The 24,524-nt window shown below is 46.4% G+C and overlaps 7 protein-coding genes across 7 annotated transcripts; 3 read left to right on the top strand and 4 right to left on the bottom strand.

Moving 5' to 3' along the window:
* Positions 1 to 1,558: 1,558 nt before the first annotated feature.
* Positions 1,559 to 2,220, top strand: BKA55DRAFT_695699 (uncharacterized protein; the record flags this gene model as incomplete). Its single annotated transcript, XM_046200186.1, has 2 exons — positions 1,559 to 1,894; positions 1,930 to 2,220. The coding sequence occupies 2 exons, from the start codon at positions 1,559 to 1,561 to the stop codon at positions 2,218 to 2,220; spliced, it is 627 nt and encodes a 208-aa protein (XP_046043939.1).
* A 3,437-nt stretch (positions 2,221 to 5,657) lies between these two features.
* On the bottom strand, positions 5,658 to 7,249 carry BKA55DRAFT_695698 (uncharacterized protein; the record flags this gene model as incomplete). The annotated part of the gene is made up of 4 exons (XM_046200185.1): positions 5,658 to 5,834; positions 6,027 to 6,285; positions 6,338 to 6,606; positions 6,656 to 7,249. 4 exons carry the CDS (start codon positions 7,247 to 7,249, stop codon positions 5,658 to 5,660), a joined length of 1,299 nt encoding a protein of 432 aa, XP_046043938.1.
* Positions 7,250 to 7,829: 580 nt separating this feature from the next.
* On the top strand, positions 7,830 to 8,944 carry BKA55DRAFT_598276 (uncharacterized protein; the record flags this gene model as incomplete). Its single annotated transcript, XM_046196215.1, has 3 exons — positions 7,830 to 7,912; positions 7,964 to 8,648; positions 8,714 to 8,944. 3 exons carry the CDS (start codon positions 7,830 to 7,832, stop codon positions 8,942 to 8,944), a joined length of 999 nt encoding a protein of 332 aa, XP_046043937.1.
* Positions 8,945 to 9,114: 170 nt separating this feature from the next.
* On the bottom strand, positions 9,115 to 10,198 carry BKA55DRAFT_742750 (uncharacterized protein). Its single transcript, XM_046201518.1, has 3 exons — positions 9,812 to 10,198; positions 9,710 to 9,743; positions 9,115 to 9,652 (listed from the first exon to the last, which is right to left on the bottom strand). Exons 1-3 carry the CDS (start codon positions 10,186 to 10,188, stop codon positions 9,203 to 9,205), a joined length of 861 nt encoding a protein of 286 aa, XP_046043936.1. The 5' UTR covers positions 10,189 to 10,198; the 3' UTR covers positions 9,115 to 9,202.
* Positions 10,199 to 10,796: 598 nt separating this feature from the next.
* On the top strand, positions 10,797 to 12,060 carry BKA55DRAFT_523573 (uncharacterized protein; the record flags this gene model as incomplete). The annotated part of the gene is made up of 3 exons (XM_046188650.1): positions 10,797 to 10,921; positions 10,968 to 11,503; positions 11,555 to 12,060. 3 exons carry the CDS (start codon positions 10,797 to 10,799, stop codon positions 12,058 to 12,060), a joined length of 1,167 nt encoding a protein of 388 aa, XP_046043935.1.
* A 229-nt stretch (positions 12,061 to 12,289) lies between these two features.
* On the bottom strand, positions 12,290 to 16,658 carry BKA55DRAFT_742749 (fungal-specific transcription factor domain-containing protein). The gene is made up of 8 exons (XM_046201517.1): positions 16,547 to 16,658; positions 16,254 to 16,483; positions 16,050 to 16,203; positions 15,869 to 15,974; positions 15,586 to 15,797; positions 13,672 to 14,034; positions 13,429 to 13,605; positions 12,290 to 13,371 (listed from the first exon to the last, which is right to left on the bottom strand). The coding sequence occupies exons 1-8, from the start codon at positions 16,649 to 16,651 to the stop codon at positions 12,556 to 12,558; spliced, it is 2,163 nt and encodes a 720-aa protein (XP_046043934.1). The 5' UTR covers positions 16,652 to 16,658; the 3' UTR covers positions 12,290 to 12,555.
* Positions 16,659 to 18,476: 1,818 nt separating this feature from the next.
* Positions 18,477 to 22,003, bottom strand: BKA55DRAFT_147129 (uncharacterized protein). Its single transcript, XM_046184926.1, has 4 exons — positions 20,851 to 22,003; positions 20,690 to 20,803; positions 20,589 to 20,633; positions 18,477 to 20,534 (listed from the first exon to the last, which is right to left on the bottom strand). The coding sequence occupies exons 1-4, from the start codon at positions 21,884 to 21,886 to the stop codon at positions 18,607 to 18,609; spliced, it is 3,123 nt and encodes a 1,040-aa protein (XP_046043933.1). The 5' UTR covers positions 21,887 to 22,003; the 3' UTR covers positions 18,477 to 18,606.
* Positions 22,004 to 24,524: the final 2,521 nt, after the last annotated feature.

Below are 24,524 nucleotides of genomic sequence, written 5' to 3'. Positions count from 1 at the left end.
AAGAGGCTTTTATTTCCTTGCGAGTAGTAGTTGAACTTGTAAAATAACTGGGGGTTATTGTCCTAACAGCAGTCTATGAAGTTTAATGAAATACCTGCGGCGCAAGGGATACTGATAAGTCATAGAAAGGTTTCCAGTCAGGTTGGCACAATACTACTGAACAAGTCGTGGCTGCAGATGACGCATTGGCGTTGGGGTGTAATGCGGGGACTGGAATTATAAAGCGTGCAGGAAAGGTCGTTAAAGCCTCCAGCATAGAAGAATCCAAAAAGCATGTAAGGACATTTTTCTGCCAATGGAGATTACTTCTTACCCATTTAATTCCACAATTCCACATAGCTAAAGAGTCAGACATATGTATAACTCCTGTTTCCAAGGCGCGGTCAATCACGTTACATTCAGATTGAGATAGACACGCTGAAACCTTTAGGGAGTGACACCTACTTCTATTCCCGATTTTGAGATATGGTGAGGTTGGCGACAGTAATATGAAGATCTGTAGTGCTTAGTATGTTTGGTAAGCATTTGGACTGACCGGTTCACACCCACTATTCACATTATGGATCATAATACCACGGCAGCATCACACATTAGGCATGTTTTGCAACAGTACCGTCAGATTATTCTGCAATAATGTCCCACGACTTAGGTAAGTGCTTCCTCGTCACTCTCATCTCTAGGTCCAGCACGGTTTCTGACAGTATACATAACTGGCTTCAATAACGGAGTGGTTAGAACTGCATATTATCTCCATCTGGAGACAGCGGAAGCCGGTGAAGGCATGTAGAATGAACAATCCTGACCGTCCCAGACAGTTGCGTGTGGACCACTCCTGTTGCATTAGGCAGCAAAGAGTTTCAAGATCATCTAAAGCATATAGATATATTAACTCAACCCAGTGCAACAGTATCCTCAGCAAAGATCAGTTTTCCTTCTCACACGATCCGATCTTGTTATACATCTCCGTCAGAAAGCGTTGAGGTCTCTATGCGGCCCTCTCTAGTCATCATCTTATTTCAATTGACCATTAGCCTTGTTCCACCACGAGCATTCAGCAGCCCGCACTGACATCAAGGTGTTCAATGCATGTGTATGTTTGGTGTTTGAACGACGTTATGTTGAAAATGAACAAACAATAAACAAGTCCATATGGAACAGTGAACTACGAGGGGAAATACCCTGCTGCGACTAGAGTGTGTAAGGAATGAAGAACACGTCAATTCCTTCAAAAGATAATAAACCATGAAACATGACATTTTTTGAACACCGATGGTACAGTTGATTTGGGAAACGGAATATAAGTATCAGAGACAAGGCCTTGAATACTTCACAAGAACACCTTACGCAGACTTGAAGCTATAAATACATCACTGACTTTGCTCAAAAACTTCATCCGGTCCCAACGGCAATTTATCAATTTATAAACCCAAAAACAACAGTCCCCAGAGGCTGGAAGGTTTTTGACATCAAAGCAAAAGCCCAATCCAATACAATCCATTCAAAAACAATTATAGGCGCTTTAGTCGTATCAGTACGACTAACAGTATCACAGATCGCAATGTCAGACATCAATAAGAAAAGGGTAAAGATGAATTCCGAGCTCATCCGCCAAGGAATTAACCAATGCCTCACCCTCGAAGCAGATTGTAAAGCCTTGAAGGAGAAGCTAGCAGAGAACCAGGTTCATATTGAGGAGCGCGAGGCTCATATTCTGCAGTTGAGAGCCGATCATGAAGAACTCAAGGAGAAACTGGCAGAGAAAGATGCCATCATTGAACAGTACAGGAATACGAAGTCGAATGTGACGGACAGAACCTGGTTCCTAGAACATAAGGACTTGAGAGCCGGTGCGGCCGAGGTGTCTTTGGCGTTGGAGCAGGTTACGAATATTGAGGTAAACATAAGGACGAGACAACTGATGAACATCAGCAGTCAGGTCACTCGAGAGCACACCAACCTCGCGCCCGAAGACATAATATCATCCGTCAGAGTGCTCTAACGAAACAGTCTCAGATACAAAGTCCTCGAACTTGGGCTCACAACCGAGAGTTCAGGCCTAGACTCACGAGACAAGATGCTCAGATGTATATGTGTAAGGAAGATAGGAAGAAGGCCAAGAGTGATACTTTGTTGGCTCTGGCATACGAAGGAACAACTCATGAAGCCGAGAAATCGATGGAGAAATTGAAAGGTATGGCGAGTACCCTGAAGCTGCACTGAAGACCCTTGCCGAGGATGAATTCATAATTCTGGAGAGAGGCTCAGTGCAAGGGTGGGTAGAGAGATGGTAGTTACGGTGTAGCTATGTAAGGAGCTGGAATAACGCTGAGGAATATCGATGGCGAGTTGTTTCCGAGGAGCAGATATGAGCAGTCTCTCTCTGTTCGTATCAGCTCCTTGAGAGATGAGTACTCTCGTTGAGACAGGTTACAAAAGTGGTTATGGTAGCGACACGTTCTTTTTAAACTTCAATTCGATTTCTTTTGTTACGCTCTTTTCTGTTTTATGGCATAAGGTTAGTTACTTAAAAAGGTCTATATAGTAAGTATCTTAGCAGACTTCTTTTTCTTTTATCGCATTTCTTATAAAATATTAGTGATCTATTAAAGCCCCATTTATTTTAAAATCTTCTAGTATTATATTTAGTTTAACTTAAATATAATAGAATGCTAGTAGTATTATAAATTATCAACTTTATTTAGTAAATTAATTTTATAAATATCTTAATATTTTTTATTATTAGATATCTATGTAAAGGCCTTATAATACTAGTTTTAAATAGGCATCCTTACTAATTATCAACCTGCTATCTTAGTAAGGATATCCTTAAGTTAATAGCCAGCGCTAAAAAGGACATCCTTCTTACTAGGCCTCTGAAAACTATAATATAACCAGTTATAGAATTAATAAGGTCTTAGTCAGATGGGTCAATTCTATAGAGCCAGGCATCGGTTTTATTACACCTTATTACTTCTAGAAAAGTGTTGAGCTTAAAGTATGTTAGCTTTTACCTCTCGGAGCTTGGCTTTTTAAACTCGATAAAGGCTTGGTGCGAACATGCGAGACCAGGGCAAAGCATAAAGTGAGCATCATCCCGAGAAGAATACTCAACCTGAACACATACTATAATTATTCAGATACAAGAAACACAAACTATTATAAACAGAATATGAAGCCGCTACAGAGAATGTCTCAGAATCGCCATTACGATCAGGCTTGGTGACAAAATATTAGTTGCTGGTGCAATGTCTTGAGAGGTAAATGATCTTCCTTGTAATAAATAGGCAAGAAGACAGGGAAACTTAGAGAAGGCTTTCACGACGGAGAGAAAATATCATCAGAGATATAGATTCCAAAATCTCACAAGTATTTATATTAAAGCTAGTACACAACTTTGTCACTTTAGCTCTTCTTCGACAGAGATGTGGGTAGACACATCATGTCGCCGGCAGAGTTATGATAACGGTGGATCCGGTCCACTGAGTCGTAGAGTGGCGAAAGCTTGGCCCACATTGCTAAGAATGCTCTTGGCAGAGTGCACTCTGGTAACCAACCACCAAACCACGCATAAGCGAGGCAGTGATAAACAGATTACGACAAGCTCAGCAGTGAAGTACCATGGGGAACTACTTCATTTACCCAGGAGCCAGGGGTATAACAAACAAGGTCTTGCATATAATTACCATTATCTTGAATAAAAGGAGAAATGCTGTGCTACAACGTCGTCAGACAGATCACCGTGGCGAGGATAGTAGGGAAAAAACAGGTTTATATTACATTTGTCCCATAATAAATCTTAACGTCTCTCATTAATAAATGTGGATTAAAAACTTTTTCCAATTCTGGCCAGCCATACTCTGAGGCAATTAGTTCATCTAACACTTACTTTTCAATATACCCTTTTCTAGCAGAATAAGGCATTACACAGTTAATATTTATTACTTATTTTATTACTTAGCAAGTAAGTAGTATGTCTTAAAACTAATAATTTAGTAAAATTAAAAGACTAGATTAAAGTTATAGTAATTACTAATATAATACACTTGTTAAAAACTATAAAGACCACCATCGCCATACGTAACTCATTATCTCATACAGTTACCAGTAAGCACTGCCGTCTAGTTCTCACCCTAAGACTCCGACTAAGGACTACCCATTACACTGTGCACAGGAAGACCATACGCCGCGTTTAAAACCTCCCAGAGTGTGAAACAGGTCGCACTCATTGGCCTCCCATTGCTCCTAACCATGGGGGCCGCAAGCTTCTCTGGTAAAGGAGTAAAGAAGGTTCTTGCATTCCTTGTTGTCATCTTGGGTGCCCTTTTTGCCCCATGTGATCTCAAAGTAATGATCACGGTTGACGAGACTTGGTTGCAGCCTGAGGGACTTGTCGACTGCACGCAAACCCTTGAGGAACCACTTGATCATGCCGTGGTAAGCTGTGGATAAACCAAGCAAGGACATGTCAGGTGATAAATAGAGGCAAACATGACAAACGTCTTTACGCATTCTTATACAAGTTCTCTAACAGATGCATGCCATTTGCTTATCCTTTACAGAAAATCAGATTGAAGAGCAGGCTTTAATTACTGGGTCCGGGGATATGGGAAACCCTACTAAAAGGTACCAGGTTGATTCTAGGTTGATACATCTTCTTCTTATACCCATATACCTCACATTGCATTTTTTTATATGCTCCTGTTGTGCAAAATGGGCGTTTTTGTTAGCTTCATCTTATTTAGTTGTGTAATTTGTAACAAGAGCCCTATTTGGCGACTTTAAGAGTGCTCTGGTATAAGAGTGTCGTAATATTTTGTAAAACAGCTAATATGCTGGAGGTGAAGGACCTTTGGAATAGCCTTCTCCTTGTGGAACACATCTACTGAGGCAGTATATTAGAATTTTTAATTGGCGCTGTCTGTCTCGGAAAGAATTCTGAGACGATGCAAGAGTATGATGGCAGAACAGAACAGAACAGAACAGAGACTCTACGGTGCAAATTAACAGCACTTTCCTAGGCCTGACTCTGTTGATGCACCTAGGGCTAATGAACATTAGAGATTAGCAGGTACCAGGATGATATGTAGAGGAAAAGAGAATACTCTTTCCCCAAGAGTTTGTTCTCGGTTTGATGAGCTGATGATCAGACAGCCAAAGAAATCTAAAGAACACTGTACAACTAGTGCAGGAGCGCCATTACTGTTGAAACAAGCACCTGATATGGTGATGATCAGCCGTGTGAGTTGGCTTTGGACTATTCATCGAGGAGCACAGTTGGGACGCTGCTTTCGCTGGTTTGTGTGCTCTACAATCAATCTGCTATTCAACGGCTCTAGTTCTGATCCAAGTACAGGATACAGCTACGCCGGATGCGATATCGCGCTTTCAACTTTATACATATACTCTGTACAAATTGATCCTCATCTCGACTTCCAATATCCATCATCCAATAGTCGACCAAGACTTCCACCGTCGTCCAACGATCCAAGTCTTGTTTCCAAGTCGCAAAAAGCACCGAGTGCAGCGATGGGATGAAAGCTCTCTGCTGTTGAGCTACTCAACGGTCAGAGGCGTTGGTGAGCATTGAAGAAGGGAAACTTACAGCGTGAGATGGTCATTGTGCTGATGTTCAAGACTTCAACGTCAAAGAAGTCACATCATGCGACATCCGCCGAGGTGGTCGGTGATGGCTTTGGACCAAGCACATACTTCTTGTACCAAGGCCAAAAGACCTCAAGCGCCCAGGTTCTCAGTCGCTGGACGCCAGCGATGACCTGGAACGTCGAGAGCAAGCTCGCAGTCGATCCAAAAGAGCCATGCGCCGTCAAAAGGGTCTGCAAAATGCCTGGTCAGATACATACAAAACACAACGTGGTCGAGATACACACAGTCTTGCCATCAACAAAGGCAGAGGCCACGAATTCCTAAACGTGTCCTCGGACAATTATCCCGGGGATAAAGGGCAAGTGCGCCAAGCCGTTGCCAGCAAGAGACTTCAGGTGCTTCCACTGGGCCGCATGCTATACACCCATTTGAAGTTCCGCCTTTTGCGCGGTCTGCGCGCCTCGCTTCGTTTCGATGCTGAATGAGATAGGTCGGTCGAGGAGGCGTTGGAAGCTGGTATGGTTGACGCTGTTGTCTATGGCACTGGCGCAAATCTTGTCGATGAGCTTAGTGGCGTCGGGGAGGTGCTTGTCCTTCTCAGGGTTGATGTAGCAGGCGTAGTCGACCTTTTTTCCAGTAGAGGCGTTGATCTTGTACTCGGCGAGGATGGAGGCACAGGTGCTGTTGTTCAGTGTTAGCCAAGGTTGAAAGGAGATGAAGGGGAGGAAGATACCAAGATTTGAACCCATCGAGCAGCGTTGGACATGGGTTGGTTCCACGGAAGATGACGTTGAGCAGAGAGGTGTGAACATGGTTGTTCCAATAAGTCTCATCCGCTTGATATTCGTCGCAGTCTCGAGCATCACTGACAACCTGGAGGACGTCACCAAGCTTGAGTCGCCGATGCGAAGTCTTCGGGAATCGCTTTTCCTTCTCGTCAAATCTGTAAGGCTTGAAACTACCATAGGCGGTTGTCATTTTGCAGAGGTCCTTGATCTCATCCTGTCATGCGTCAGTAAGCAAAGCTATGAGCTGAGATGATTAAACCAACATTGAGATACTCGGAAACAACACCTTCTCCATTCCCAATCTCTTGCATGTCATTCGCCAGCTCCACCAAAGATGTTGGAAGCTTGTCGTCCGACACGTCGAGTTTCATGTGATCAAGCCCGTCTTCTTGATACTTGAGAGACCGCAAAGCCTTGGTAGGAGAAGAGGTGCCAGATGCGCCAGTACCGCCGGTGCGTTGCGAAGCGCGATCATCAGACTGCGAAGGCTCAGCTCTCGGTGTCTGCTCATTCTCCTCATTATCATCCTCGACTTGAACAGGACGGGTGAGCGAGGGAACATCATCGAGCACCTTGAGCTTCTTGGTGACAGGAGTGACGGGCGACATGTCCTCTGGGCCAGACTCCGGTGAGTGAGGCGGCGTGAGAGGATGGTTGGGCTCAGAGACGGAGCGCTTCTTAGAGATGGGTTGCGCGGGAGGAGGGAAATGAGGAAGGACGCCGTCGAGCCAAAAAAGAATGCGTTGATTGATGTTGGTCATGATGCATGCGGGGGAGAAAGTGAGATCATAACAAGGGTCGCTGGAGTGGGTTTGAAGCAGCGTCAAGAGTGGAGTCAGTTGGTGATGCTTGGCCATGGTTGACGCGGCAACCAAAAGATGCCCGGGTCAACATCGGTTCAACTTAAATGTGAGTGATTCAGCGTCGGTTCAACTCCAGCTCAGCCACCGCTCATAGGCTCAAGTTAATCAAGAACAAAATGCAATAATTATCAACACTGTATTCTACTGAATAATAAAAAAAACAAGGGGTAAAGATTTAATTGTTTTTATCAGAATATATCTCATCATTCCGAGCCTCAGTAGTCTTTAGATATGATTGTGGTTTTCTTTGCTGCTTGCTACTCTTTGGCTGACCTGGTTTGTGAAAGCAATTTTTGGTGAACACCAACCGAACGGCAATAACTGCAGGAAAGCAATCAAGATGGGTTTGTGGCGCACTTGAATCCGTCTATACCGCTCTTGGCAATCCCTGCGCAGGGTCTGGCACTAAAGTTGGGCCAGATTTACCGGGGAAGGGGATACTCTGAATAAGGACGATATAAAGCATGAAACGCGTTTTGCTCCGCAGTCTAGATTCATACGATCGCACTCATTTGTGAGTGACGAGCTACCTTCAGTACTCCACCATACACCTCGACTTCTACATGTTATCACAATGATCAGTACACTGTTTCAAGCACAGCGACAGCTATCATCGTTATCGCGCATAACCGTCATGGCGCTGATGACAGTATCTGGGTAAGTCTCCTCCTTGAATGATAGCAGCAAGAAACTGACGCCATGATTCAGCATACTTATCATCCTCAACTTGACAGAAACGCCTCTCCCAGCCCTTCCAAAAATCACGCTTCACTACGCCAACCAGTCCATATACAACGAGTCCAAAGTCGCTCTTCTCATAGAGAACAGACCGCAACCCATCATCGCCCCTCTGATTCTAATGTTCGTGTACCAAATGCCACCAGACTGGAAATTCCGCTTCATGGGCTCCAAAAAATCAGTAGCCCATATGAACTCATCCGCCGCTATGCGCGAGCACGTCAAGTCTGGTAAACTGGATTTGACATATATCCCCTCAAATATGAGCACTGCCGGACAAGAGATGATATCTCGCTTCTTGACGAATTTATGGCTGTATGATACTGTGCTGCAGCCAGCTGAGATGCTGCTCGTCTTCCAGACGGACTCGATACTCTGCGCGAACAATAAACGCACGATCGATGAGTTCCTTGGGTATGACTATGTCGGGGCACCATGGGACACACGAGGTCTTTATGGTGGGAACGGAGGACTGTCGATCCGTCGAGTAAGCAGTATCATCAGCATCCTACAGAACCAACAGCGCGCCAACGACAGCGATCCCGAGGATGTATGGCTCTCAACGCGCCTTGGACATCACATCGATGGTCGTGTCGCCAACGGCTCTGTATCTCAGCTTTTCTCAGGTGAGATGAATGGAGGGCCTGGAGAGATAGTACCCGAGCCGAAATGCGATGGTGACTATGACGACGAGGAGTGTGAGCATGTGAACATGCTCAGATGGAGCAGCCAGGACGACCGGATCAGTGGGTGAAGGGTATTGATGATTGGAGGGATAGGTTTTATGAGCCTATGGGTTATCATATTGGTGGAACAGGATGGATTCATGGTAGTATATGGGGGACGAAGAAGAAACGGGAGCATATTTACTCTTATTGTCCGGAGGCCAAGATGGTGCTGGAGATGGATTGGGCTCCGTTTGTTCCAGGGGATTGTGCGAAGGATTGGTAGATCTTGATGGGAAGTGAAATTTGAAAGCAAGCAACTAGCATTGTTAGAATGATAATGTGTTACCTTTGACGTGTTCGCTTAAACATACCTCACTGAGGGAACTGAAACGCCTTATATAAGCAGAGGTGAACAATTTGAGATACAACATATGTGCAAATGAGAAGAACACCATGAAGATAAATGGAGAGTCTATCTATCGACGAATATTGACAGCCGGATTGTAGAAAGTAATAAGAGACTCTCGATCAGCATGGACAACTACTGGATCCCCGCAGCCTTCATCCTCTCAAAACACTGCCGGTAGGCCTTGTGCACCTCAGGTATCTCATACCCATAACTGTTCATCTTCTTCACTAGCTTAGTAGTATCCAGTTGACAGTTACTCCGTCCAGCCTTGATCACTTTGGCCTGCTCCTCAATACTAAAGTTCTTCCATGTGAATTCTGGTCGCACAATCTCCTTGAAGAGACCAAGCACCTCATTATGCGAGATAGCACCGGGGTTTGTAAAGTTGAAGACCCCAGTATCCTTGTTCTCAGCGAGGATGATTGATGCAGGGAGGAGGTCATGAAGTATGGTGTTGCTATTGGGTATGTCAACCACGAATTCGTACTTGGATATCTTGGTAACGAAGTTTCGTGGGTTGAGATCATCGCTGACTGGCATGCGAAGGCGGAGGATCAAAACGTTGTCAAAACTAGCCAAGATCTGTGATAAACCTATATTAGATACGTAAAAGATCTTGCCAAGAAAAGAAATACTTACAGGTTCAACGTGGGCCTTGGTCATGGAATAAAAACTCCCATCAAAGTTGGGAGCATCAGTCTCCTTAAACCCAGCCCCCCAACAGGATGCCCATCATCATACTGATAGATACACCCAGTTGCAAAACCAGTGCAGTGAACACCCCGTTGAGAACATTCATCTGCGAGAGTCAGAGTTCCGATTACATTGGAGCGGACGGTCTGCGCCTTGTTATCCTCGCACCAATCGACGTTAGGTCGGCCGGTGCAGCCAGCAGCGTTAAGAACATGTGTTGGCTGGATGGCTTCAAGTTCTTTGGCGACCTTGTCACGGTCTTCCATGCGGACTGTCGTGGTGAAGACTTCTTTGCCTTGGTGTTGGAGGAGGTCTTTGAGAAGGCCGGCGATCCAGCCGTTGCCGCCCCAGATGAGGAAACGGTTGGGTGCAGGAGCATGCACGCGGTTTATGCCATTTGTTCCATTTGTGCTAATTACAGGCATTTTTACGACGTGTAGTACAGGGTGATTAAAAATGTAGAAAGTTCAAAGAGGCAGAATGAAAGGCAGTAATGAACTGAGGACTTGACTGTTGGGGAAAGTTGGTGATGAGGAAAGCTGAAAAGACAATTTGGATTACGTACACTTCGCTACTGGCGTGATACATCTATGCCTCGTATGATAGGAATGTTGTCGAACTTGAAAAGGCGTCGGGAGTTGACAATAAGCATATCGAGGTCCATTCGGGTAAGTTGATGCGTTGGGACATGAGAAAGGGAGAGATAGAGTTCCGAGACACGGCTAAGATTGGCACTATTAGGTTAACCGTTGATCTAAAATGGGCGAGCTACTTCCGCTGTAATTTCCGTTCCGCCACAAAGGGATAAGGGGATGAAGGGCGAAATAGAGTTTGGGGATATTGATGAATGTGACAGGGTCTGGGAATTACACGGAAATACGGGAGCGAAACTCACCCAGTATGGAATGAAAGAGACAGACAGTTCTTAAATTGTTTTAATAAAGCATGAGGACTTGATATGCCTCAGCACCTCTGTAATCCTATTTTGACTGAAGCTTTCGCCCACCAGATACTCATTTCAGCAACGTCAATAATGGGCTACAGCTTTCTTCCCGAACGGGATATCTGGCAGCACGCGCCCATTCTAACGGGCAGCACCAAATTCGAACCACAGCGAGATGTCAAGAATATCATGATCACAGGAGGTGAAGGCTTCATGTAAGTACTCCTACAAAGAAACAATCAGAAGCTAAGAAGATAATAGTGCCTCGTGGCTCGTTCGACACCTCGTTCTCTCCTACCCCGGCATTTACAACGTCATATCATTCGACAAGCTAGACTACTGCTCATCGCTCAACAACACCCGTGCCTTACGCGAGAAACCCAACTTCACTTTCTACCAGGGCGATATCACAAGCCCAAGTGAAGTTATAGATTGCCTCAACCGCTATAACATCGACACTGTCTTCCATTTTGCAGCGCAATCGCACGTCGATCTCAGTTTCGGCAATTCATATAGCTTTACTGAGACTAATGTGTACGGCACGCATGTCCTTCTTGAGAGCGCGAAACAAGTCGGAATCAAGCGGTTTATTCATATTTCTACGGACGAGGTCTATGGAGAGGTTGCGCATGGGAATGATGATCTTCCTGAGGCGAGTATTCTATCGCCAACCAATCCGTACGCTGCGAGCAAAGCAGCTGCGGAGATGCTGGTGAACTCTTATCAAAAGAGCTTCAAACTTCCTGTTATTACTGTCCGAAGTAATAATGTTTACGGTCCGCATCAGTACCCAGAGAGTAACTACCCCTCCCACCGTTTTGTCGCATTGACTCTGATCTTAGCTGTAGAAATCATCCCCAAATTTATCTCACTACTTCACCGAGGCCAGCCCGTGATCCTCCATGGAGACGGTAGTCCAACTCGTCGCTATCTATTCGCAGGAGATGCCGCCGACGCCTTCGACACCATTCTCCACAAAGGCGAAATCGGTCAAATCTACAACATTGGCTCTAGCGACGAGATCTCCAACCTTGAGCTCTGCCATATAATTCTTGCCGAGATGGGCATCGATGTCAAAGACACAAGCGAATTCCAGCGCTGGGTAAAATATACCCACGACCGTCCTTTCAACGATCAAAGATACGCCGTTGATGCTACTAAGCTCAAAATGCTTGGTTGGACGCAGCAGACGAGTTTTGATGAGGGTTTGAAGAAAACGATTGATTGGTATAAGCGCTATGGTGATAAATGGTGGGGTGATATATCACCGGTGCTGACACCTTTTCCTCAGGCTTTGAGCAAGCAACAGCATGAGGAGCAGGTAGTGACACCTACAAGTCTTCCTGAGGATTAATATTTGGCTTTACTTGCTTTGTAGGCGTTGTAATAAGGAACTGGCTAATAGCTCCACGAGAAACGGTTAAGAGTTTAGATTTATGGATTTATCATAGATTTATTATCAGACTTTACAACCATTTCATCCACTGATCTCTAATTGCTAGTAGTAGTAGGAAAAGGACTACTTTAGGCATCACTTTACGCTGCATTGCTGGTATTATTATTTATAAAGCTAACTTTAGTAACCTTGATAAATAATGATAAATTGGGGTATGCTTGTTATCTGCAAGCCCATAAGGCTCTTTTAGCGTTATCTATGCGTGTATGTAGGTGATTCTCTATAGGTATCAAAATCAAGTTCTTATGTCTTTAAATATCTGCTACAGTCATTACCTGCAACAACCGCACTACTACCATCTCATATAAAACAACAGTGACAAGGCTCCTTTACACGACGGCTGTATGTACAAGAGAAGACTGACAGGATCTAGAGGCTAGGGCTGAGCGGGCCTTATAGTAACAGGACAGGAGCACCCATTATGCTAAAGCAGGCAGTCAAAATCCACTCCACACTTAACTCTCCTCGTCTGCTCCAAACACGCTCTAGAATCCCGAGTGACTCTCCCACCCGGCCAAAAGACTGTAATGACCCGGAAGCCGCCACCAGATCCCTAAACCCCTTCTCCTGGTTTGCATCGGCGACACACCCGGCCACGCAGAATGGCCACACGGAGCTGCGCAAGATCGCAGGGTCATCGTGCTGTTGGAGCAGGCGTAGCACCTCACCTGCACTCTCGCGGTGGTCTGACTGCCACCCGCGCATCACTACCGCGAGGTATATTCGCGCAGCGTGTGCCCAGATGCGGGTCGCTGCGGCTTGCTTGGCGGCTTGGTTTGCGTCGCTGGATCGATAGAAGCCCTGCAGGATGCGGCGAGGTTGCCTCTCCCGATTTCTGCATCGCTCCTCAAGTCCTCTTAGGCCGTCTTGAAGTACCCTGTCGATCTGGGCTCCCCGCTTGGCGAGGGCCTCACCGATTAATGTGCCGTTTATTTGTTCCTCCCTTTTCCAAACGTCGAGTGCCGCCGTCTCGGCAATGGCAATTAGTGCCCAGCCCTCACAGCCCACGTATTCCTCCATCCGCAGGAGAGGTTCTGTAGTAACACCGCCGTAGTCGTGGCATATCAGGTTGGGGTAGTACTTCCGTAGGCGAGGGGCTGTTTGTAGGGAGGTAGATGAGACAATGTCTGCCCATAGCAATATGGCAAAGAAGAAGTGGAGAGCGGCTTGTTCGGTGTTCCAGACGGAGCGTTGGCTGGTGAGGGGTGCCTATGACGGTCTCTCTAGCTCGGCCATGACCCTTCTAATGTCGATTCTGCCGTCCACCTTGCTGGCCTCGAGAATATCTTCAAACAGAGAGGTAGCAGCGGCCAGATGCATACTCGATTCGTTTGTTTTTGCCATGACCATTTCGAGAACCATTGGCTGTGTGATGCTCTCCATGGCGCGGGATCGCTGCAGCAATGTCGTGTATGCCAGCTGGTTCATGGCCAGTACCTCCGTCTACAAGCTCTTGATGGCAGCATTTGCGTACCCCTCAAGCTGGGTCCAGATGTTCAGCCTGCATACTTGGTAATCGTAGACGTCCTCGCTTGACAAGTTGAGGGTGAAGAAGAAGGTGCTGAGGCTCATGACCGCATGGAACATCGTCTTGTTGTGGCGCAGTATATCCAGCACCCAGGCTCGTCCGCCTTGTATCATCGGAGGAGCGTAGAAGGGAAATAGAAAGGGGAACACCTGATCCATGTAGAGCATGGTAAAGTCCACGTCTAGTTCCCTGAAAGCGTCGACGGCTGGTATCCCGTCAAACGCCCATATGAGGTTCTCATGGTGCTCAGAATTTGAAGTTCCACTGCATCTCGCTGTGGTCCCTGCTGGCGCCAAATCGGCCTCGGTGGCTGCATCTGGCAAGGGACCCCCGATGCTGAGAACCTGGACGTAGTCCCTGTCTCGCTGCCGCTCTTGCCCTGCTTCACCTGTGCCTTGAAGCGCCGCATCATCTCGTCTTGCTTCTCACCGCCATCCATCCAGTCCGGCCGGTCCGCGCTGTAGTGACACGGGATGTTTAGTGCCGAGCATGTTTGGCACGCTGGCTGCCCCTGGTCGCACTTCTTGCGCCGGAGACGGCATGTCCAACGGCTCCCGATCCTCACCATGGTTGGATACCTCGAGCGATGGTGGATGGTGGAAAATCCTCTGGTCAGGAGCTGTGGTTCGGTTAAGAACTGGTAATGGATCAAGTGAGGTACTAAAGTATCCCAAGTTACATAACGCACCCAAAAATGAAGCCCGCGCGATTTCCTAAAAGAGGATGGTGTTATTTAACCCACGGTAGTCTGTAGAGTAGTCTAACTATATTAAGCCGTACACCCACTCTGTCTCCACCTTGAAGGGCATATTTATCATCGGAGTTTGGCAAGATACCTTCAAGGATCACCTTCTCACATCTTGGAAGTCAGCTCAGCCGCAGGAGAGATAAAGCGGGGACATTACGATAGCTATAGGCGTTAATTGCAATTTAGAAACCAGCAGAAAAGCAACAACCTCGAAACACAAACGCTATTGTATTCAAATCTCTTAAACCTACCTACGCCAGCCACTCATTTATCATCAACATCATTATGACAAACAATGAGCAAGGAGCAACAAAACTCCACCAACGCTCCAAATCAGGTACCGACAGCTTCGATCTCATATCGCCCGCACTCAAATCAGATAATTTTGAGAACAACCGCACTTCTCAATGGGCTCTTTCGTCGTTATGACAACGGCCATACCACCAGTATCATCACCTTGAGGATGCCATCTGATACTCAACAAGACTCTACTACAAAGTTTGAACTCTTGATTCGACATGTCATTGATGATATCTTCCTCAATATACCCAACGTGGCGAGAATCACGGTCCGCAATCATCGATTTGTCAGGCTGTAAGAGAACGAAGAAAGCAATAAGGCGGGAGAGCTCGCGCTGGATGGACTGTTGAGGGATGATCGTACCAGTAGTAATAATAAACCCGGTCTCATCATCTAATATGAGTATTATCAAACTGAAGACTACGTCAAGATTGCGAAGTAGTATAACCTATGCTCGAGATGACTTTGTTCAAGGTTTTTTGTTCCTCGCAGGCTGAAACTTGAGCAGCAAACCTCATTCGCACTTGTGCAATTATTGTATGCAGCGTAGTAACAGAATCAAGGAACAACACAGAGCGAATATCGATTGGGATCTGGTGACTATAGAGGAGCCAGACGGCTGCAGATCCTGATGAGACTGAAGGCTTTGATCTACCTATCTAATTAATGCACTGAAACATTACTCAATAGTAACATTCTTACGCGACTGTAGTTTGAAAGTGTTCAATCCCCTGCGCTATACATAACCAACTGCTATACATCTCCACAAACATAGCTCACACCCAACAGCAGCAACATAGATATAAGATTCAGAGTATTATCGCCACATTCCCAGTACATCCTCTACCTTCAAAGGCTGGATATCTGGGAAGACCTTGTTCAGGGACTTTTCCGTCAGCATATCGTACTTGCCCTCCAGTACATAGAGGCCCCAGAGGGACATGAGGCCTTCCAGCACCTTCTGAGGGAGATCGGCCGCGTCCTCCTTGGAAGGGAGTTTAGCAACTTCTCCCTTCTCCAGCTTCTCGGGAGGATCATATGAGACATCAAACTCGCAACCTATCCTTTTGCCAGCTTTGAAAGGCTAAAAGAGACAAGAAGAACCGATGGCCTTTGGATCGTTGTCTTACCTGTAGCCTCCTCCGCTTGTTTGAGGACCTTATTCCACGTTGTCTTTTCTCCATAACAATACATCAACTCCTCCCACTTTGGCAGATCCAAAGCCGCAACCACAAACTTGGCAACGTCAAAGGTATACGTAAACGACATTGTTTCATTTCACGTCCCGGATATGCCGGCTTTCTTGTGCACGATGTCGATAGCCCAAGCAACCCTCTTCATGTAAGATTTCAACGACGTCGGACCGTAGTAATCGATGAAGAAACCGTTGTCGAAACGAGTCCATTCGAGATCTGTCGCTCGCAGTTCAACTAAAGTGCGTCCCCGGGCTTGGCCAACCAGTGTTCTAGCCTATGTCAACATGATTGTAGAGGAAAACGTGGGGAGATAGCGTACGTGTCGGCATATTCGATACCCCAGGCGCTAGCTACGAAGCGCTTGGGGGTGTTGGCTTGGGCCGTCGCCTTCACAAGGTTGGTCTCGGCCTCAGAGGAAGCCGGATCAAAGACACGCAGGGCTGATATGACGGTGTGGACCTTGTTGTCGTCAAGGGCCTTTGCCATTGAGTCGACATCACTATAATCGAGAGTGATAAAGGTATCTGAGCCTCGAGGTGTATCTGGGATCTTGATGTTGTTAGACGGTTGTGTCTTCAGGGCTCGGTTTGTAGTTATCGCTGGATATCTCACCTTGCGAGTTAGAATGATCATCTTATGGTGAGGGTTTGGACGCAGTGTGTCGACGATAGCGCCGCCTATGCCACCAGCGCCTCCAGCCACAGCAACGACAACCATGTTGAGTCTTGGGGTGTTGGAACTGAACTAATAAAGATAGAGATTGCTTTTGTGCTGTTACGTCTGGCGGGTAAGTAATTGTCTTGAAGTGTGAAATGTTGATATAATCCTGCCAACACTTAGCTTAAGACCAACCTTTTAATACCCAAAAACCTACCCAGTCTGGCAGGCAATTCTACGCTCAAAAGGATGATTGCCAATAACATGGACTAACAGCTGATACTAAGTGTCCGAAAGTATCCGTAAGTATCCATGAGTCGAGCTAAATTTCAAGCCATAAAGCGCGCGCTTTCCTAAACAGGCAGCGCGCAGGGTCCCAAAGCAAGGATTGCCCAACGTCTAAAGTAAGGTTTACACGAGGTCCTACTCCGCAAAGCAAGCAATAAGACTTGGTAAGCCCTCAATACATCTTTGTTCATTGACCAATCTCAAGCTAACTATTCTAGAACTTAACTACCGAGGGTCCCGGAATGATGTACTCTGCATCACTCCACTCATCCACAAAAACATTATGCAGCAGACCCGGATCTGTAGAAGAGTATAAATCCGTGGCAAACACGCCTTCGGGCTGTTCAGTGCCATCTCCCTTGACAACCAGGTTGATACATTGAGGATACAGTTGCGTGGTTCCCTCTGCGCCTCCCGAATGGAGGGCAATAATTTCATGTCTGAGGACATAGCTTCCAGGAGCCAGTTTGGCGGGGATTGTTATGTCCCATGTGAAGTCTTCATCACGAAGTTTGTTGTTTGCCCAATACCCCGGTCTGCCAGGAATAGTTCCTCTCGTCAACTGACCCATCTCATCGATCTTAAAAAACTTTAACTTGGTCTTGTCAACCGTTGTGCAATCGTCGTTCGGACAACGGGCCATGTAATCTAGAACAGGTCCCCAGTGGGCTTCAGGCCAGTCCGACCAGCGCACGGTGATGGCCGTGCCAGCGGTGACGTCCGCTGCCAGATGTCCGTTGGTAGCGTTGAGGTGGCAGATGATGTCCGGAGAAGACAGTGAGCTCGCGGTAGAGATGACGAAGCCGTTGTCTTTGGCGCCGTTCGTCCAGGTGATGCTCTCTGGCTGAGGTCCGTAGGGAACTTTGGTGGGGTCGTGGCCGTAGTAGCTTTTGTCGTTGATGAGGACCTCGGATGCATGGCCATGAGCCGAAACCTTGGATGCGAAGAGAGCACCCAGGGTCACAAAAAGAACTGTTGTTGAGAACATTTTGTGCTGATGATAGAGAATTGGTAGAAGATTAGTTTGTATCAGCGAAGCCAGCTTGGTCAAATTGGCGTTCCTTCTCGATATGGTTGGATGGCTGTCCTATATATTACCCCATAGTGGTGATTAGCCAGAATAGGCAGAATGGTTGTTACTTTCGGCCGGCTATCCTCCGTATAACCCTTTTTGAAGAATGTTGCTTGGATCGGCGAATTGTCCTCCTGATAAGCCATTCTGAGAAGAAAGGTATCATTACCAGAAGTTTTGTTGGACGCCGTGGAGAACCATCCTGGTTCAATGGTTCAACGGCAGGTGGCATATTCCAGGAATTACTGACTTGTAATTATGTCTCTTTGACCGTTCACAGCATCCCGCCAACAGTCGCAATATCGCAATGTCATATTGTTGCCACGACTTCGGCTTTCGAGTGGCCATCCTCTTCTCTGCCGTTATTGTCGCATGTGTACGTGCAAGATAGCCCATGATATCATGGACTTGTGTGGTTGACGGTGGGCCTTTGATACTGATGGCCTTTCCTCAGTGGTTACTCATCAGTGCCCGGAACGATCCCCAGCATTGAGCACAATGTTTACTATGATATTCATCTAACAACTGCGTCAATGAGATTCATGACTGATTGTCCTGATCTCTTTCAATTCATAGTCGACGCAGAACCGAAGCAAATCCAAGCTCGGGTTGCTCACCAGATTCCGACACACAGAAGATCTCGATATGAGATACGTTACTCATCGTTGTCCAGTGTCTCCGACTCTCCCGTGAAGCTGACTTCCTCTAAGCTTTTATAGCAGTACTGCATCCAGGCTATCGATGATTGGCGGGCTGGGTGATTCTCTGGGAATACATTCGCCTCAACTGCAACCACATGCTCAAACAGTTCAATTGCTTTTTTGATCTGTCCGTCAGCTGCATATACTACTGCAAATGCATGTTGTGATACTAGCCGATCTGGGTGATTCTCTGCTAGTGTATTGTTTCTGATTGAAACCACATGCTCAATCAGTTTAATCGCATCTTTGAACTGTCTGTCAGCTTGATATGCTACTCCGAGTGCATGTTGTGATACTAGCCGATCTCGGTGATTCTCTGCTAGTGTATTGTTTCTGATTGAAACCACATGCTTAAGCGGTTCAATCGCCTCTTGTGTTTGCCCATTGGCTTTATATGCTCCTGCAAGCACGTGCTGTGATGTCAGTCGAGCTGGGTCATTCTCTGATAAGTCTTCCCGGATTGCAACCACATGCTTAAGCAGTGTAATTGCTTCTTTTATCTGCCCGTTAGCTTGATATGCCTCTGCAAGCTCTAGCTGTGATGCCAGTCGATCTGGGTCATTTTCTTCCAAGGTTGTCGCCTGGATTCTAACCACAGACTCTAGTATATGTATTGCCTGTCTCACCGCTCCGTCAGTGTGCATGCATCGGCCAACCCAATATCCGAGTTGGCAGCTGTCGTTAGAATCGGCACCATCCGTGCTTGTTAGGAGCCTGAGTGCATGTGGCATATACTGCCGCCACACTTCACGGCTCTCCCAATAGTCATGTGGAAAGACCTTGACAATGTGTGCGAGTGCCATCTGTCGAATTTCTTTCTGAAGTTGCTCGTCTTCATTCCATTTTTGTGTTGCAAGGTGCACGAGACTGTGCATATCGAACGTCTCGCCATCTTCTCGTTTACTCAAGAAGCTGTATCCGCAGAGCGTACCAATGGCACGAGTCATTCTCTGTTCCGAGCCCATTGGTGGTAATAAAGCACGAGGTATGGCTTTCGGTTCAAGGCAGGCTGTGATAGAGAGGAGTGTAGCAGCGTCTTTATGTAGAGCGCTGATTTGTTTGAAGGATATGGTCCAGGTAGTAGCAACAGCTCCTTGGGAAGGGTCGTAGTGAGTGCTGTCACGGAACCCACAACTCAGCAGCTCTACCATATCCTCGTCGGTATTCTGGAGGAGGCGGAGATACTCGTTGACTGAGATCTCATTGACTTTCATGTATGCTGAGGCTTGGGTGATTGCAAGCGGTAGATAGGCGAGCTCATGTAAGAGCTTATCGATAAGTGCAGTGTCCTGCATCTGGTCTTTCTGAATCAATGAACTCTGTAAAAGGGCCTTAGCATCTCGATCATCCATCTCTGACAGCTTCATGATGTTGTTCTGCGCCACACTGACTGCTACTTCACGAGATCGGGTTGTGTACAGAATGTAACCGTGCTCACAGTCTGGAACGAACTGGTTGATACCTCCTGGGACCTCAGCCGTTCCGTAGAGACTCTCCATACTGTCGGCGTTGTCGATGATAAGAAACCACTTTCCGGCCTTTTCTGAGCTTAGGAACCTCTTGAAAGTGTCCTTAGAAGTCTCCTCACCATTCCGTTCGATGCCAAACTCGCTAATCATCTTGGTACACGCCTGCTCGAAACTCGCCATGCTCAGCGCTGGCATCCATATGACGGAGGAGCTGCGGTCGGGCTGGTCTTCTTTCTTCACAAGATGTGCGAGTTGGAGCGCGATCTGCGTCTTGCCTACGCCACCCAAACCGACTAAGGCAACTCGTTGACCATCGGGATCCGTGAACAGAAGCTTCTGAAGTTTAGAAATCGTTTCTCCGCGGCCTGTAAAGTTCTTGTTCCTCGGCAGGGGTAGGTAATGAGTCCTAGATCCTTTCACATGAGAGTCAGGAGGGCAACAGTGATGAATAGTCTTATGGTACTAACGAGTTGTCACATTCTCTCGTAATTGCAGTGGGATCACTGTCTGACCTAAAAAGCTAACTTTAGTGGGTTCCTTCACGAGCGCGTTCACCTGCTGGTCTTACCGATCTTCGACTCCTGCGTCATGAGTTCTCCAACGAGACGTTTTTTCTGATCAAAACACTCTCGATCTCCTGAAGAGCGGCGTCTCTTGACGTTTTCAGCTAGGCACACAACATCTTAAAACACAATTAATTTCAACCGTCAGAGGCTGGTCGCTACGAACCTTGAGTAACCGAAGGGATCCAAAAGCCTAGAAAAGCCTTCGCACAAGCTGCCGCCGTGGCTGCTGCATATCGCTGCCAGGCCTTGCTTTTGTGACTATCAGCATAGTCACAACCGCCTTTGATGATGATACACGGGAAGCTATCCCAGACCCCAGCACCCTCCATCTCAAAGGCAATAATATCTTCCGCCGAGGCGATGCGGTCACGGTCTTCTCCAGACTTCATCACAACATCTCCAGAGGCCATTAAGCCAAAATGGATAGCAGGGTTTGGAGTGGCGTCCGCAGTCGATAGGCGGCTTCGCGACACCAGTTTGCCGTTACATCCTAGCTGCTCGCATGACCTCTGATCATCTGTATGGCGGTAGGATGCTTTAAATAGTCTGTCTTTCGTGGAACCAGGATATTCAGCATGAAGTTCTTGGTCCTGACGTAGAACATCTAAGTAGCCCTTTATCTTGGCACTCAACTGGCGACGATGTCGAAGTCCTTTTAGCTTTGCCAAGACTCCCCGTATCTCGAGATTCGGTCGGCCTGGTACGTCTACCAGGGTATCTTTGCGGACAAAGTGGCCAGGCAGTTGCCGTCCAAAGTCATACTGGATGACGCCGGTGCTGATGATGATATCGCCGAGTATTATTTCGTCCTTTGTAGGACCAAAGGGTACAACACCACAAATACCAACTACGAGAGCAAGCTTGATGCCTGGAAAACTCTTTCCGCAGTTGGAGGCTACGGTGGCCGCATTGACTTTGCCCATCCCTGGCATATACGCAAGGACAACGTTGAAACGACCAATCACGCCTACCGAGTAGGCATTGGGGTCGCCTGGCTCCTTATCGACAGGTGCCTCTTCATCGTCCCAGTGATAGTCGAACAAGGCGTCGATAGCATCAGCTTCAAGGGTTTTCGCGCAAATAATGGCTATCTCGAAGCCACGGCGGTCACTTGGGCGAGATGGGTAGGACTTTGCAGTAGGGCCGACATGGGCATCGGAGGGGTTGACTGAGACCTCAGCGCCATTTGGAAAGGTCATGTTTGAAGACTGTTCGGCAGGCTAGATTGCCCGGTGGATTGTTCAAAGTTGGCATGCGCAGATTCACTCTCCGTTTTGCCCTCCTGGACGCCAGGGTTCGGCGATCAGCTCCTCATCCAAGTACGGATCTCTCTGATGGTCCAGAGCAGGGCAGCAAAGCCGGTAGAGGTCAGGAAAGCGAGGTTGAGGGCTATCGCGGTCTTTTTCTGACGCGTTGAGTCTCTGTCTGTTCGTTTTAAAGTGTAGATTGAAGAGAGAAATCAGGACGAAAACGTTGGAGCGGGGTAAGTTCAGCTTTGTCTGTTGGTTGTGCACTTTTGCAGGCAACAATCTGACATCCTTGTAGAATAACAAAAAATACGGAATTTGCAGCCAATTATATACAGGTGGAGCCCTACCAGTTAGACTATAACTCAATATCTTGGTTATTGTAATCCGAGCGAAAACAAGCATGAGAACAAGATTGTCATGACTTAACACTTTGATTGAAATGCGCTGTATATAATATATGAAAGTAATAAAGGAGCTTGGGTTTTAATAATTCCACACTATTACAATTGATACAAGATAAAAAGAATAAGTGAGACATATGAGAACTTTTTTTTTATGTTATCGTCCTGGCAGAAGAACAATTTATACCGCATTGAGATTTGACAACTAATGCTTGCATCGCGCGCCTCACCTCGAGATATGAACACGGTGAGTCGCATGACTGATCCTTCTCCCCGCCTAACAGTTACATTCATACTGCCAAGAACACGTCTTACACTAACCATAAAAGCCTTGGTATGGATATATAAAGGTTTATAGAAGGGATGAGGCTTTGTTTAGGCTTTATAAAGGAAATAGAGAAGCAAGGTGGATTTTATCTTTTGCAGCAGTAAGTCCTACAGCTAGTGACTTCGCTGCACAGGTCTATATCCCTACTTAGTATCCATAGATTACGCTAGATTTAACGTGCTTAACCGATCGAGAATGGGTTACATGCAATGTACGCTTTTGTCCTGTTCCTGTTCTTACTGTGCTAGGCCCGGGCCGATCCGCCCAGTAATGACCCACTACTGGAGTCAGTGATATCTGCTGAGAATGCTTATCGTGCGCCTTTCCTTGCGACTAATGATGAGAGGGTTCAAATACAGAGCTTATGTGTCGAAGTCAAAGTCGTGCCAAAATTGGGATTTGGAGTTTTGAGATAACATGTGCATTCCAATTGGTGACGTACTTGGTCACTATAAGACCACATCACAAGGGATGGTCGTTGCTTAAGTGCAATGTTCGACTTGTTTCATGTTTTGAAAAGATAGAGTTTCCCTGAAAATAACACATATCCTAAAATCTCTTTAACTAGTCTCTAGAAGTCGATAAAGGCCAGAGAGAAATCCTATTGTATTTCATTATAACAATAAGTTAATTGACTTAGTATTGCTTACCCTATGTCTCTCGCCTGGCGGAGCAGCAAGCCCACAAAAGAATCTTGCATGGGGAAGTATTATTGCCCCTAATTATGCGTTTTGGACTTCATAAGAGTCTGCTAACATTATTAATGAAATTAAGTAATAAAAGTGAACTATGTGTTAAAGTAGGAATTAAGCTGCATGTTGACTAGATTAAAAAAAGACCTTCCAAGCGGGGCGGGTCGATGTGAGTCTCTTATCTTATCTTATCCTATCTTATCACTTTATCCGATTGGACGGGATAAGCCAGTTGTGGAATTTAGTTAGCTTGTCAAGACCAGCACCTCCAATTAAGAAAAACAAGGCTCTTTCAATTATGTGTGACTGGAATGCTCATTGAGATCTGCGCTGTATGCATCATCAAATCTCAACTTCCAGCTTATAGAAAATTTACCACTCATTCCATTTAATATCCAACAACCATGATCCATGAGCATACCCACTTTCAGTAACGTTGAAGTGGCAGGCACTTATGGCTCTGCGCGCAAGGTGGATAGCAAGCTAGAAAAATTTCAGATTTTACTACCTATTACAGATATCGACTTGAGCCGCTTTGGAAATATGTACAGTAATTATTCTGTATCTTGGTTCTTTAACGGCACTGAGGTCCATGCCATTGTTGCCTATAGGGGCATTGACGATACTTTTGCTTGGTGGAGATATTTTGCACGCAGCGTTTTGACAAGAGAGATCATGTGCACCTTTCATCGCGTTAGCGACAACTAACTGACTCAACACTGTTTCATTGGACAAGCTGACTTACAAGAATGACCCCGAGGCTATGGCCAGGATTTAAAAATACGGGGTAAGCGTCTTAATTAGAAGCCTAACTATCTTACTACAGTAGAACCCATCGCAAGAGACTATAGTAGAACACCATCGACAGAACGATTCTATTAATCTAGGGAACCGATCTACAGTTTGGAGAGGTGCACCAGTCTGCATTATGGCCACTTGGTCTAACACTGGCGAGGAGACTCCGCCATCCGCCAGAGTGACAGCTTTCCTTGCTTACAAGGTTTCAATGACCTGGATGTCTTCATCGAGATTCATATTATCATTAATATTACCTTGCATCATCAAAAATAGCGCTTGCTCAGTCAACTATCATGGTACTCTTCAATTTACGATTCGTCTCTATGTAATATCTGTCGATGTGTTATTGCCAGTTGGTCATGACGCAA

This window comes from Fusarium redolens, assembly GCF_020744475.1.
Source record: "Fusarium redolens strain MPI-CAGE-AT-0023 chromosome Unknown BKA55scaffold_19, whole genome shotgun sequence".
NCBI lineage: Eukaryota > Fungi > Ascomycota > Sordariomycetes > Hypocreales > Nectriaceae > Fusarium > Fusarium redolens.
This window is presented reverse-complemented; position numbering and strand designations above follow the sequence as displayed.

Bases quoted from the DNA above. Each gene is read 5' to 3' on its own strand.
- BKA55DRAFT_742750 (XM_046201518.1), bottom strand. From the start codon at position 10,188: ATGCCTGTAATTAGCACAAATGGAACAAATGGCATAAACCGCGTGCAT. The intron at 9,744-9,811 runs GTATGATGATGG...CTTTGATGGGAG, and splicing joins GCAACTGGGTGTATCTATCA to TTTTTATTCCATGACCAAGG. The intron at 9,653-9,709 runs GTAAGTATTTCT...GGTTTATCACAG, and splicing joins CCAAGGCCCACGTTGAACCT to ATCTTGGCTAGTTTTGACAA.
- BKA55DRAFT_742749 (XM_046201517.1), bottom strand. From the start codon at position 16,651: ATGGTTGTCGTTGCTGTGGCTGGAGGCGCTGGTGGCATAGGCGGCGCT. The intron at 16,484-16,546 runs GTGAGATATCCA...AACAACATCAAG, and splicing joins TGATCATTCTAACTCGCAAG to ATCCCAGATACACCTCGAGG. The intron at 14,035-15,585 runs GTAGAGGATGTA...GACTACGTCCAG, and splicing joins CAGATATCCAGCCTTTGAAG to GTTCTCAGCATCGGGGGTCC.
- BKA55DRAFT_147129 (XM_046184926.1), bottom strand. From the start codon at position 21,886: ATGACCTTTCCAAATGGCGCTGAGGTCTCAGTCAACCCCTCCGATGCC. The intron at 20,804-20,850 runs GTTCGTAGCGAC...TTGTGTTTTAAG, and splicing joins GATCCCTTCGGTTACTCAAG to ATGTTGTGTGCCTAGCTGAA. The intron at 20,634-20,689 runs GTAAGACCAGCA...TTAGCTTTTTAG, and splicing joins GACGCAGGAGTCGAAGATCG to GTCAGACAGTGATCCCACTG.